General features: G+C 43.8%; 1 protein-coding gene across 2 annotated transcripts in view; it reads right to left on the reverse strand.

The window, feature by feature from the left end:
• Positions 1–7,405: 7,405 nt before the first annotated feature.
• Positions 7,406–13,971, reverse strand: part of RCAN3 (RCAN family member 3) — a 32,653-nt gene continuing 26,087 nt past the window's right edge. For both annotated transcript variants that reach the window (XM_079777519.1, XM_079777518.1), the window contains exons 3-5: positions 12,616–12,789; positions 11,463–11,634; positions 7,406–9,027 (exon numbers count right to left, since the gene is read on the reverse strand). In XM_079777519.1, coding sequence (XP_079633645.1) covers positions 8,843–9,027; positions 11,463–11,634; positions 12,616–12,789 — 531 coding nt within the window. In that variant the 3' untranslated portion in view covers positions 7,406–8,842. The remainder of the gene's footprint in view (positions 9,028–11,462; positions 11,635–12,615; positions 12,790–13,971) is intronic.

A 13,971-nucleotide genomic window follows, 5' to 3' on the forward strand; every position in this document is an offset into this window, starting at 1 on the left:
AGGGCGGGATTTTGTTTCAAAGGGAAATGTACGTTTACACTAGACCCTGCTTAATTTTTTCAAAATATATTTTTATTGATTTCAGAGAGGAAGGGAGAGGGAGAGAGAGATAGAAACATCAGTGAGAGAGAATCATCGATTGGCTGCCTCCTGCACATCCCCCAATGGGGATTGAGCCCACAACCTGGACATATGCCCCGACCAGGAATCGAACTGTGACCTCCTGGTTCAGAGGGACGCCCAGCCACTGAGCCACGTCAGTCAGGCCAATAGACCTGGTTTAAATGCGCAGAGATACTCTGACTCAACCCAAGATGATTCTTCTTAATCTCGGCGGGAAACTTCTATTTTGAATATGACCGATTTTATCATCTTTTCGGTCAGTGAAACTAGCAGTTGTTGCAATTTTCAGTTGTTTTGTTGCTTGTATATTTGGTAATAATAACAACACTCTTCACATTACTAACATTTCCCGATTCATGGTTAGAGAAAACAAAGGCAGTTGGAGATGATCAGGCTGACCCACACTCCAAGGGGAGTTCAGAAAACAACTGAGCATGTATCAAACTGTGGGACAAGGTTCATACGTCTTATTCTTTAAACCTACTTAACTTTCTAACAGTGAGTTTCTACAACATGGACTCAGCTCCCCAGCTAGGAGGCAACTATTTCCCCAAGTCTTTTATTCCTTTACTAGAGGCCTTTACTAGGGTCCCCAGGCCTGGCCCGCGATCAGGGCCTATCAGTTTCCCTGCCTCCCCGCCTTCTACATTCCTTGCCACCCACGGTCCCCGCCCTGCCCCCCCCCCATCCTCCCCACCTTCCCACCTCCTCCTTCCCTCACTTCCTCAGCACCCCACCGACGATGGTCACCCACCATGTTCCGTGCCGCCACCTGGCGGTCAGCGCACGGCATAGCAAGTGATTGAACTGTTCTCCCGGTCGAACTGCTGAGGGATGCTTTCATATTATCCTTTTATATATATAGATACCGGCACAGTTACTACAGGTAATGTTTCCTTTCGTACAGGAAGATGCCAATGCAGCTGTGTGAAAAGGAGCCAGGAGGGGGAAGGGAGGACTGACCAAGTTCACCTGCGACAGCTACGCAGTACACAGCTCTGGAGGAAAAGATCATGTCCGGCAGACGGTGAACCGGACACACAGAGAACTTCATACATTTTCCATTGCTTCATTATGCTTGGTTCCCCTTTAAAAGTAAAGCCTTGGTCCGTAAACGTCTATATAAAAGTATGGAGTGCAGTCAGCTGTCAGTCTTTCACAGGACTTCGTTTTACCAGCACCCAGAGTGTCAATCCACCGCAGACTCATTCCTAATCACGCCGATCTCATTCGGCTTCACTGGAGTCACATCTCAAGTGTGACCACATTTTAATCGTATCACTACCAAAATCTGGGATTACAGACACCACATACATGTCAATGCAATTGCTGGCCACCAAGGTCACACTATTGAAAAGTACATTCCAATACTAGTGGTACAATAACAGCAAACACAAAATATGGAACATCCAGTTTATTAATTACAATTAATAAGTTACTGACTTCATTACCTATGATTTTTCATTGCCTTATTCACTGTATCCCATTAGAGGGAAATGCCCCCCCCCCCCTTTTTTGTATGACATGGATTCACTGCCTCCGAGTTTCTTTAAGGGGCTAATGAAAGAAAAAGCAGAAAGAACGCTGGCCCGGGAGTTGGGAATGCCAACTCTAGTCCCTGAGCTGCCTTTCTGTGGGTTTCCAAACAAGTCACATCACCTGTTTTCTAATCTGTGCGCCGTGAGGACTGGACTATGATTCCCAAGGTCACCTTCAGCTCTGTGATTGAGATTCTGAGAAATCAAATATTTTAACTTTTAAAAAAATATTTTTATCCATTTCAGAGGAAGGGGGGGAGAGGGGAGGGGGGGAGAGAGAGAGAGAGAGAGAGAGAGAGAGAGAGAGAGAGAGAGAGAGAGAGAGAGAGAGAGAGAGAGAGAGAGAGAGAGAGAGAGAGAGAGAGAGAGAGAAACATCAATGAAGAGAGAGAATCATCGATGGGCTGCCTCCCGCACGCCCACACTGGGGATAGAGCCTGCAACCCTGGCATATGCCCTGACTGGGAATCGAACCATGACCACCTGGTTCATAGGTAGATGCTCAACTACTGAGCCAAGTCAGCTGGACCACATCTTTTTACTTTTTATCACAAAGTTATATAGCTGTTATTGTAGCTGTTAATACTGATAATACTGCTTAGCCTCCATGTACACAAATATAAAAATATAAGAAAAGGAGAATTATGGAAATACTGGCATTACCAATGGTTCTCAGTTATAAATGAATTCTAATCTATAACAAAGACTTTAATGACACAGTAGATTGGATATTAGAAAAAGTGATCGACTTAATGCAAAAAGAAATGCCACTAAAAAGCAAGAAGCTTGTCCAATAAATTAGAGCTTCCACAAAAGCAAAACCAAGGTCAAGGTGAAATCAAGTTCACGGAGCTTCACCAGAACCAGTTCTGGTCTTCGGGACCCAATGAGAATAAGAGAGACAGGTACATCAACTGGAAAAAGTGCTAGCGATGAGATTTTGAAGGCAAGGCAAAAGAAAGGAAACTGAAAAGTTTTGAAGAAAATAGAAATGAAATAGTGAAACTGCTATAGTCTTTCTGTCTGACTCTGGGCAGTGGTTCTGGGGGAAAAATCTGTTTCCTACGTAAAAGCTCTTTTTAAATTGAATTTATCGGGGTGATACTGATTAACAAAATCATACAGGTTTCAGGTGCACAATTCCACCGCACATCATTCAGCACCCCAAGTCAGTCTCCTTCCATCACCATGTATATCTCCTATACTCTCCCCCACTCCCCTCTCCACCTCATCCCCACACTGTTGTCCGTGTTTATGAAAAAGTTTGAAACTTTGTGCTTGCACTTAGGAAACCATCTGAAATTGTTTGAATGATATGCACACGTACCTGTGTGTGTGTGTGTGAAACAAGAAAAAAGCATGGCCGGGAGGATCTGGGTGGCCACCTAATGAAGAACCCCTGCCCAGTGGTTTCTGAACATGGGGCCTTTCCTATTGATGGTGCACGGCAGTCAAGGGCCACTGATAAAAGCACTGAAGTGGGCTGCACAAGCTAAGAATGATTCCCCCCACGGGAAGGCCTCATGATGACATCTGACAAATGTCACTAACCAGCCCCTTGCAGCAGTTTACAGAGACAAGGAGAACGGACGTCATTGGTTCTCAGCAGGAAATGACATTAACACCAGCTATCACTGTGCGCGTCAGGCAATGGTTTAAGCACTGTCCTAACTCATTTAATCTTCCCAGCATTCCTTTGAAAACATTCTTATCGCCATTGTACAGATGAGGACTTAGATTGAGTAACTTTTCCAAGGTCAAAAAGCTGGTTAAGGAAGACTCAGGCAGTCTGACTTCTGAGCCCACATTCTTAACCACTAGAATGTACCTACCTACATTTCTCAGTGATAATTATAATCCAGACCCAACAGACACGGAAAGTGGCTACTCAGGGCAGTCACTCCTCTATTCATAAGGCAAACTGCAATTTGGTTTCAGCCAAATATTATACCAACACATTTCATTTTGAATGTTAGTGTTTTGTACTTTATGCTTAATTTGTAGATGTTTTGTTTTTGTAGTTGTAAGAGTTATCAGCACAAGGTATTTCTGCCTAATTTTAAGTTACATTTAAGTAACATAATAAAAGTAGCGTAAGAGAACTCTGAAGTGTTGGTGAGAATCTTTACCCTTACAACATACACTCCCTCCAAGAAATGCTGGTCTCTGTGGATGCTCAACGACGGACTTCCAGCCCAGCTCTGGGAATGATGGATGAGTTTGTGCACCTGTGTGTTTAGTGGTTGCTGGTTCCTCACACAACTGTCCAGTGTTGGTCTGTACATCCTGACCCTCCTCCCTTTAGTTCCCCATAATCACCACACCAGGTGAATAGTCACTGGCTCAATGACCTTCAGCTGGAATTTTCCAATCACGAGACTTATGGAAGATAAAGGCAAGACACATGCCAAAGAGAAGGCTGGCTGGTGTGCGGGAGGAGGGAGAGGCTACAAAGGACTGAGACACGTGAATGAGCCTACGTCATGCCACAGGCCCAGCCATGCTGGGGCAGGGCCTTCTCATGCCAACCGTTCTACCTAAATCCTTCCGTTTGACATTTGAAAATTTTATCTAATGCGTTCAGTGCTCATAGGCTGTTTCTGGTACGTACCAGACATTCTTACGTGTGCAACTCACTAACAGGCATCTGATTTGATCCTCAAACAGCCCTACGGGGGGATCTCCATTCTCTTTTTTAATTAGAGATGTTACTTTATTTTTATGTTTTAAAAAATATGTTTTTATTGATTTTTTAGAGAGAGAGGAAGGAAATGGGAGAGAAGACAAACATCGATGATAGTGAAACATTGATTGGCTGCCTCCTGCACGCCCCCTACTGGGGACTGAGCCCACAACCTGGGCACATGCCTGACCGGTAATCAACCATGACCTCCTAGTTCATAGGTTGGTGCTCAAACACTGAGCCACGCCAGCTGGGCAAGTAGTATGCTCTTTAAAAGATTTATTTCCGATTTCATCAGGTGGGTATGCTCAGAGGACCTGGAACGTAAGAGCCAATGGTCCACAGGCCCTATTGGCTGTCCTTACAGTTACAGGCTTCTTACTCCTCATGCATGCTTTTTCCTGACGAAAGCCTCATGTTCTTACTCACAGTTATCTAAATGATGGATTCCCAAGAAAAGGTTATGACTTCTGAAGAAAACATGGCTATTATACTATCATAGTTAAATCTAAATAACTCAATTTCAAAGAAGAAAAGATGTAGATAAACTTATTTAAAGGAACTAAAAAAAAAAAGATACAGAGACTCATCGCTTGCAAAATGGTTACATGAACTGGATATAAAATAGTCAAAAGAATGGAGACCAGAACACCTTGGCTATTTTTTTCCATGGAGATCCTGGTTGATTTCATCATGTTAAAAAGTTAATGAGCATTTATTAGTTTTTCTTTTAGAGTTCATCTTATGGAAATACTATATTAGAAAGAATGAAAATATTAGTTTCCCCATTCAGAACAGTTAAATATATCTACACTAATAAAAGAGAAACATGCAAATTGACTGTCTCTCTGCTACGCCCACCAGCCAATCAGGAGTGAGTATGCAAATTAACCCAACAAAGATGACAGTTAATTTGCATACACAGGTGCGGAGCAAAGATTGAAGACAGCATAGAAGGAAGCCAAGCGCTGCAGAAGGGAGTGAAGCAAGTGCTGCAGAAGGGAGTGAAGCAGCGGAGAAGGGAGCGAGGCAGTGGAGACAGGAGGGAGCGAGGCAGCGGAGACAGGAGCGAAGCCGAGGCGGGCTTCACTCCCTTCTCTGCTTCACTCCGGCTGCAGGAAGGCCTATTCTTGCAGGAATCTTCCTGCAACGGGCCTCTAGTATTAAATAATTATATATGTATATTTAATTTTAGTTTAAGATTTTCTTCAATTTATTTAATGCTCTCTCTCTCTCTCTCAAAAAAAAAAAAAAAAAAAAGAATGGAGAACAAAAATTTGGGGTAATTTGCACTACTTGACTTTTGATTCGTTGTTCCACTTATGTATGCATTCATTGGCTAATTCTTGTGTGTGCCCTGACCAGGGATTGAACTTACAACCTTGGCATACTGGGATGATGCTCTAACCAACTGAGCTATCTGGCCAAGCTAACACTGCTTCGATATTTTTTTCCACTGATTTTTAGAGAGAATGGAAGGAAGAGAGGGGGAGAGAGAGGGAGAGAGAGAAAGAGAAACATTGATGTGAGAGAAACATATCGATTGGTTGCCTCCTGCACCTGCCCTGACTGGGCTGGAGATCGAACCTGCAATGCAGGTACGCACCCTTGACTGGGAATCAAACTCTAGACACTATGGTGCACAGACTGATAATCTAACCACTGAGCAACACTGGCCAGGGCAACACTGCTTGACTTTGTAAATAGTTTTCTATGTTAAGGACACAATACTCTTTCTTAACTGGAAGATAGAGAATGAGAACCAAGCAAAATAATAAAACATGGATTTTGGTCACTTAGAAAATTACAGTGAATAAATATAACTAAAAGGAAATTTAAAAATCCCCAACTGTTGAAAATGCATACATTTCTTGGCTTGCAGGGTCCATGATGCAATGATGGACTGCCAAATGGTGATCTGAATTTAATAAATTACTTATGGAATCACAAAAAATCTGAACTGAATTTACACTGAGGCTTAGCAGTGGTAGATACATACAAATAGAAGAGTTTATCACCTCAGAGTATTTCAGGGCAAGGAAAACATACAAAACTTTTTTTGCAATATAGTTTAAGTCCTCAGAAATAAAGTCTACCATAAGAACATCTAAACCACAAAAACATGTTACCAAAAATTTACAGATATCATGGCCTGCATTTCTGCATTTTCTCTCTTTTATAGTGGTAGCCACATTGTATTGGTCCAAACTCAGATGTGCAACCCCTTTACATACAGACCAGGCACTCCAGACATTTGCCATATAAATAAAACAGCCGTGTGAGCAGAGAATCAGCAGAGCAAAACATTTTGTTAGGAGACTTTTCTATAAAAAGAACTTCAAAGTCTGAAAGACCTTCAAAATTAAAAAGATTCTTGCTTCTACTTTAGGAGGTTCAACTATTCACTCTGAAACGTAAGTGAGAAACAATTCTATTTTAGGGAAAAATGCCTACTGTAAAAAAATCTCACCAAAGGAGAAAAGTCTGACTACCAAAATGATCTCCCCCATCTTTCCCTAATTCATGGAAAAGAAATAAGGGTGACTTTTCTTTCAAGATGAAAAATGCTTAAATGGACACTTTTAAAATCGTTTATAAGAAAACTAGAGGCCCAGTGCATGAAATTCGTGCACGGGGAGGGGGGTGTCCCTCAGCCCAGCCTGTACCCTCTCTAATCTGGGACCCCTCGAGGGATGTCCAACAGCCCGTTTAGGCCCGGACATCCCTCTGACAATCCAGGACTGCTGGCTCCCAACTGCTTGCCTGCCTCCCTTCCTGATTGCTCCTAACCACTTGTGCCTGCCAGCCTGATCACCCCCTAACCACTCCCCTGCCAGCCTGATTGATGCCTAACTGCTCCCCTGCCAGCCTGTTTGCCCCTAACTGCCCTCCCCTGCAGGCATGGTCCCCCCAACTGCTTTCCCCTGCAGGCCTGGGTCCTCCCCAACTGCCCTTCCCTGCAGGCCCAGTCGCCCCCAACTTCCCTCCTCTGCCAGCCTGGTCACCTCTAACTGCCCTCCCCTGCAGGCTTCATCGCCCCCAACTGCCCTCCCTTGAAGGCCTGGTCCCTCCCAACTGCCCTCCCCTGCTGGCCTGATCGTCCACAACTGCCCTCCCCTGCTGGCCTGATCCCTCCTAACTGACCTCCCCTGCTGGCCATCTTGTGTCCACATCATCTTGTGTGTTGGAGTGACAGTCAATTTGCATATCACTCTCTTATTAGATAGGACAGAGACCTGCTGCATGGTTGGGGGCCAGCTGGTTTGCCCTGAAGGGTGTTCTGGATCAGGGTGGGGGTTCCCTTGGGCATGGGGCGGCCTGGGCGAGGGGCCTGTGGTGGTTTGCAGGCCGGCCACGACCCCGGAGACCCAAGCGGAGGCCCTGGTATCTGGGGTTTATTTATCTTTATAATTGAAACTTTGTAGCCTTGAGCGGAGGCATGGGCCGGCCAGGGTGTGCAGGAAGCTTGGCTTCCTCCATTGCCAGGGAAACCCAAGCCTCCTGTTCGCTCTGTGGTCGTAGCCATCTTGGTTGGATTAATTTGCATACTCACTCCTGATTGGCTGGTGGGTGTGGCTTATGGCTATAGCCGAGGTACGGTAAATTTGCATATTACTCTTTTATTAGATAGAATCTTACCATTTTCTTTTCTAATTTAAAGTCTACGAGTGACACACAAATATGTATAGCACAGGAAAGCTTAGCAGGTGGCTGGGAGCAGTTTGGGATGCTACAGGCTAGAACACGGTCACAAGCGGCAGACTGCAGCAGCCACCTGAGTCATAACCAGGCAAGCTCCCCGGCGACGCCCCCATCCAAAGCAGCAGCTCTTTCTCTGGGAGGGACCACACACGAGGACAGTGGTGTGTGCATCGCTTTCCAAGTCAGAGAACAGTATGCACATGGATTTGTGCCATTCGATTCTGATAGTCAAAGTGAATTTGGCATTTCTTCCCCAAAGTTAAAGAAAACAAAATACTAGAGAAAAATGATTTTCTACGAATTATTCTATACTTCAGGTTTCTTTACGTGCAAAAAATTTCAGGTATACTGAATAGTAATTAAGCTTTGATCAAGAGATTTAGTTAGAAGCTGTTATACCAGTACAAAAATACCCACACTAGATTATTAAAACTGTAAGACTACTTTTAAATTCATAAAAATGGGACTGCACTCGGTGGCTATAGTTTTAGTTTTGGGGTACTCCATGCTACACAGAATCAGGGAAAGGAACATTCCTGGAGGGGGCCGTGTTCCTAATTTGCTACTGTTCAAAGTGGTCAGGAGATGCTGCATGTTGGGGGCCAATCCTTACAGTGCTTCTCAGAGTATCAGCCTCTACCCTAGACTGCCATGTCCACGGCGCAGGCTTGGTGAACACACTGCGTCTCATGCCCTGCTCACCTCACCTACACCACGAGCAGCAGTGCCCCAGCAGGGGGCACTGTTTCCACGACCAGCACCCACGATGGCAGCTGCCTCGTGCCACAATCAGGCCTCACGGGGCACAGTCGAAGGTCTGGGGCTCGCTCAGTGCTGTGGCTGGAGGTTCAGGGCGCCTGGTCTGGGTAATCTTCTGTTTGGGGTTTTTTGTTTCCTCTACCTCTTCGGTTTCACTTTCACAGACGTGAACCACCACGCTGGGTGTGGACTCAGTTCCTGCGTGAAGTTCGTATTTCTCTCCTGTGGAGGTAAACAGCAAAAAAGAAGGGCTTTGTCTCTTGAAACTTCTTGTTCTACTCACATTTTAATTGATTATTGGTTTTTAAATCTCTAAATCCTATGTCAGCCCAGTCACCGTGGCTCAGTGGTTGAGCATCGACATATGAACCAGGAGGTCATGGTTCAATTAATTACCAGTCAGGGCACATGCCCAGGTTGCGGGCTCGATCCCCAGTGTGGGGTGTGCAGGAGGCAGCCAATCAATGATTCTCTCTTATCACTGACTAGAGGCCCGGTGCATGAAAATTCATGCACTGGAGGGGGGTGTCCCTCAGCTCGGCCAGCCCCCTCTCACAGTCCGGGAGCCCTCAGGGGTGGGAGGCAACCCGGAGAACAGGGGAAGGCGATGCCCCATCACACCTCTGTTGCTGCCACTGCTGGTAGCGCAAGCCTCAGCCGGCTCTGGTTACCTGAGCCTCGGGTGGCCCTGAGCGGCTGAGCAGCCGCCATCCGAGGCCTGCCTGTGCCTCGGGCCGGCCCTGGGCGGCTGGGGGGCTGAGGGCACTGGGAGACTGTGGGGGCAGGCGTGCGGAGCAGCCGGGCTCGCGTGCCGCCCCAGCCAGGCTGAGGAGACTAGCTGCTGCCATCTTGTGGCTGTGGGCGCCTCCATCTTTGAGGGCGTGACAGTCAATTAGCATATTCCCTCCTTCTTGGCTGTGGGCGCCCCATCTTTGCGATGGTGTCGGGGTCAATTGCATATCCCCTCTTTATTAGATAGGATGTTTCTATTTCTTTCTCCCCCATCCCTTCCTCTCTGAAATTAATAAAAAATGTATTTAAAAAAATAAATCCTATGTCAGAGTACTTTATCTTGTTTAGGCATTAGAGCTTTGTTACTTTAAGGTTCTTATGAAGTTTTGCTGTTTCAATGCCCCGGCCAGCGTGGCTCAGTTGGGTGGGCGTTGCCTTGTGCACTGAAAGGAAGGTTTCCTGTTCAATTCCTGGTCAGGGCACATGCCTGGTTCTCAGGCTCAGTTCTTGGTAAGGGGCATGCAGGAGGCAGCTGATCGATGTTTTGCTCTAACATCAATCTTTCTCTCTTTCTCTCTCCCTCTCCCTACCACTCTCTCTAAAAATCAATTTTAAAAAAACTTTAAAAAAAAAAGCCTTAGCCAGTTTTGCTCAGTGGATAGAGCGACAGCCTGTGGACTGAAGGGTCCCAGGTTCAATTTCGTTTAAGGGCACTTACTTTGGTTGCAGGCTCCTCCCTGGCCTGGGCCATGGTCAGGGCTCGTGCAGGAGGCAACCAATTGATGTGTCTCTCTCACATTAATATTTCTCTCTGTCTTTCCCTCTCCCACAACTCTCTCTAAAAATCAATGGGAAAATATCCTCGGATGAGGATTTAAAAAAAAAAAGAAGAAAGAAGTGAGTAAGGAACGCTGAGGTCTGGGAGTTAAAATGCTAATTACTATTCTATGAACAGAACAAGTGAATCTCTTAACTTCAGAATGGTTTCGGTTTTCCCTTGGGAGACATTTGTAATGTTCCGGCCAGAAAGGGCAATCTCTTTATTATAGGGCCTCAGACATGACCCGGCTCCAATGTCTAAACAAAACAAAGCCATTTCCCCTCAAAATGACCCTTGTATCCCCTACGACAGACATAACATTGTCTTAGGCGGACATCTAGTCTGAACCAGCAATGAATGGCATTGATTTCTTTTTCTTTTAAAAAAAATTTTTTTTATTGATTTGAGAGAGGAAGGGAGAGGGAGAGAGATAGAAACATCAATAATGAGAGAGAATCATTGACTGGCTGCCTCCTGCATGCTCCCCACTGGGTTCCCCTGACCAGAATCGAACCTGGGACCCTTCAGTCCGCAGGCCAACGCTCTACCCACTAAGCCAAACCAGCTAGGATGGCATTGATTTCTCATATTATTTTAAAGGGATGGGGAAAAAAAATAAAAAAGAAGGAAAAGAAGAAAGGAAAATAAATAATAAGAATTTGGAAGGGATGATATGGTATTGCCATTAATTCCTTCAAATACTAGTCAGTGGAGAAGCTGTCTGCCTGATACTCTGACGGAGCGGGGGAGAGAGCAACTGATATTCACTAACTGCCTGTGAGGTACCAGTAGAATTTGTAGCAGTAAAAATCGCAGTTAGATTTATTGAGTATCATGCATATATCATTTAGCCCTATAACCACCCTGAAAGGGAGCGGTTATGGTCCCTATTTTATAGATGAGAAAAACAGAGGCTGAGGAGATTGGAAGCTCAGCAAATTGCTCAAGATCACAAAGTTAGCAAATGCTAGTGAAGCCGGGCTTGTGTGACTTTATCCTTCACTCTGATCAGGTTGCCACTAGTTGGCTAGAATGCAAATTACTGAATATGGTCTTTAGTACAAGTGCCTTTGGAAAAAAACCAGGAAAGATGGATGTTTGTTACCTGGTCCAAGTTTGGAAACAGCGCAGAGTAAATCGTAATTTAAAAGCGGCATTGCGTCGTCCCCCTGCTTCCACCCCACCGGAGGAGACGCGGGCGGGGAGATGAGGAACTGCTTGACCGGCTGGGGCGGCTGTAGATACGATTTGTCTCGTGTTTCACGGGCCACCTGCACCTGCAGGGAAGAAGATACTCCACGTTTGGGACTGGCCTATTTTTTCATTTTCATCTTTATGTTAATTACTACATCTCTTTGGAGAAAGTGAAAAATTCCCCTTTAACAGTCTGCATCTCCCAGTGACTGGGTCTTGGTCTGTCTGGTTCACCACTGAAGACTCGGTGCACAGAACAGAGCCTACATCAATCAGGTGCTCAATAAATTAACAGTTGAATAAAAAATAAATTGGTGAATAGATGAATGAATAATGAATGGTAGTAAGCACTAAATTCCAATTTTGGAGGAGATTAGGTTATTTGTCTCCATCTCAATCAACTCCACCAAGAAATGTCCAGACAGCTTTCATTTAGAATTGCATTTGGAGTGTGAGATAACAAACCTCTCTCTTTTTTTTAAATTTGAAAGCTAAGACCAAGAAAAAAAAATACTTTGTTGAAAATAAAACAGTGCACATAGTACATCAGCCTTCATTTCACCAATTCTTCTAAGAAGACATTGGTTTCTCAGAGTCACATCAATAAACAGAATGAGGATAGCCAATTCTCGGTAACCTCCAAGATGCTCTGCCATTTCAAAGTCTAAGACAGCCTGAGGTACAGCCTACAGCACCTCCCTGGTCATCCCATAGGCCAGCAGCCATTTTCAATGGGGTATCTCATATAAATTACAGAACCCAGAAATGATTTCAGATATTTTCTCAAATTTCCCTCATGAAACCCCCATTGAGAAAAGCTTACAGAAAAATGAATTCCTTTATAACTGCTAATCTAAGCAAAACAAAGTTAGGAGGGTAAATACGCTTAAATACATAAATTTATGCATCTGTATAATAAAGGAGACGATATTTTTACATTATTTGCTGACTGGGACTGTTCATTTCCAAGACCTCTGATGGAATACGGGAAGTGGAAAACTGCTAATATTTTTGGATGGAGAAGAACAAGTTTCGAGAGCAGTGTCTGTGGCTCTATGAAGTACCTGTGCAAAATACAGCTTCAGCTTCTTCCCGTTGAAGTCTGATTCGTGGAGTTCTATTCGCGCTCTGGCTGCTGCTTCAGGCTTGCTAAAATTTATTCTGACTCTTCTAAAGCTTTTAAACAACTGAAACGTCACCTGCTCATCATAGATGGTGAAAAGCGCTTCAAATCTCTCCTACAGATCGAGGAGCAGCAGGGCAGAGAGAATGGAAGGAAAAAGAAAAAAGAAAACCCTTTAACAAAAGAAAATTTAAGTCATTAAACATAAGCAATGGGACAGAACTCATTATAATTTTCCTCCTCCCCCTCTCAAGAAAGTATACTTTTCTTGCAGGTATACAAGAACAGGTATCCTGTTGTTATTCATATGCTAGATTCTGCAATTGCACTTATTTGAAAAGTAATTAACTTTATTACATATTGTATAGATTCAAATGATAAAATAAATGTAAAGTGTTATAAAATACATGTAAGGTATAAAAAAATGACAAGCATGTCTAATTTTAGAACAAGCACGTGCCTACTGTCTTCAAGTCCCCAGTGTGCCAGCTGCTTCCCCCCCATCTTGTTCCTTTCCTCCTCCCAAGTACCCATTTCTGGAGTTTTGTGCTCATCGCTTCCTTGCTTTAATTTATGGTTTTACATTTATTTGTATGCGTAAGATATGGTAATGTTGTATGTATTCTTCAATAGCTTGTTTTTCTTTACATTTTGTTTCTAAGTTCTTCCTTGTTGTTGTGTGTAACTGTAAGTCATCCTTTTTCCCTGCTATATGGTATTCCACTATGAAGCCATACCATGATTTGTCTGATGCTGTTGGAATTAGGCAACCAACTGCATGACAGACCTTGTGCTAAGGCTGGATTCCCAATGTATTACAAGGGGAGGGGAGCTGTGCCAATCAATCCTGTTCTTATTTTTCTATACTATTTCTACATATTAACAAAATGTGGACAAATAAATAACATTATAGAGATAGTAAGGACTTAAAAATAGCACGCCAGTTCTTAAATATAAACATGCAAATCTATTAAAAACTAATAATTAGTAATACTTCCAGGCACTTTTCATAGTTTCCTCTGTATCTATTTCAAAGATGGCTGGCTTTATCACTTTTTAAAAAAATTATAATTGAGATTTTGTGAAAGCCCACTTAATTCTTGATAGATGCTTGGTAGATGCTTACTATCAACATATTTTGAATACTAAGTATATATTAAAATTCTCACATGAGCCAGTTAAGAAACACGATCACAGAACACAATGAAAGTGGAAACTAAGGAAGAATTAATGGAGCATGGTTTATGAAAGATTAGTATTTTGTAATTCTGCACATAACACAATCTTCCTTTCCCAG

This window comes from Cnephaeus nilssonii (assembly GCF_951640355.1).
Source record: "Cnephaeus nilssonii genome assembly, chromosome: 7".
In the NCBI taxonomy this organism is placed as follows: domain Eukaryota; kingdom Metazoa; phylum Chordata; class Mammalia; order Chiroptera; family Vespertilionidae; genus Cnephaeus; species Cnephaeus nilssonii.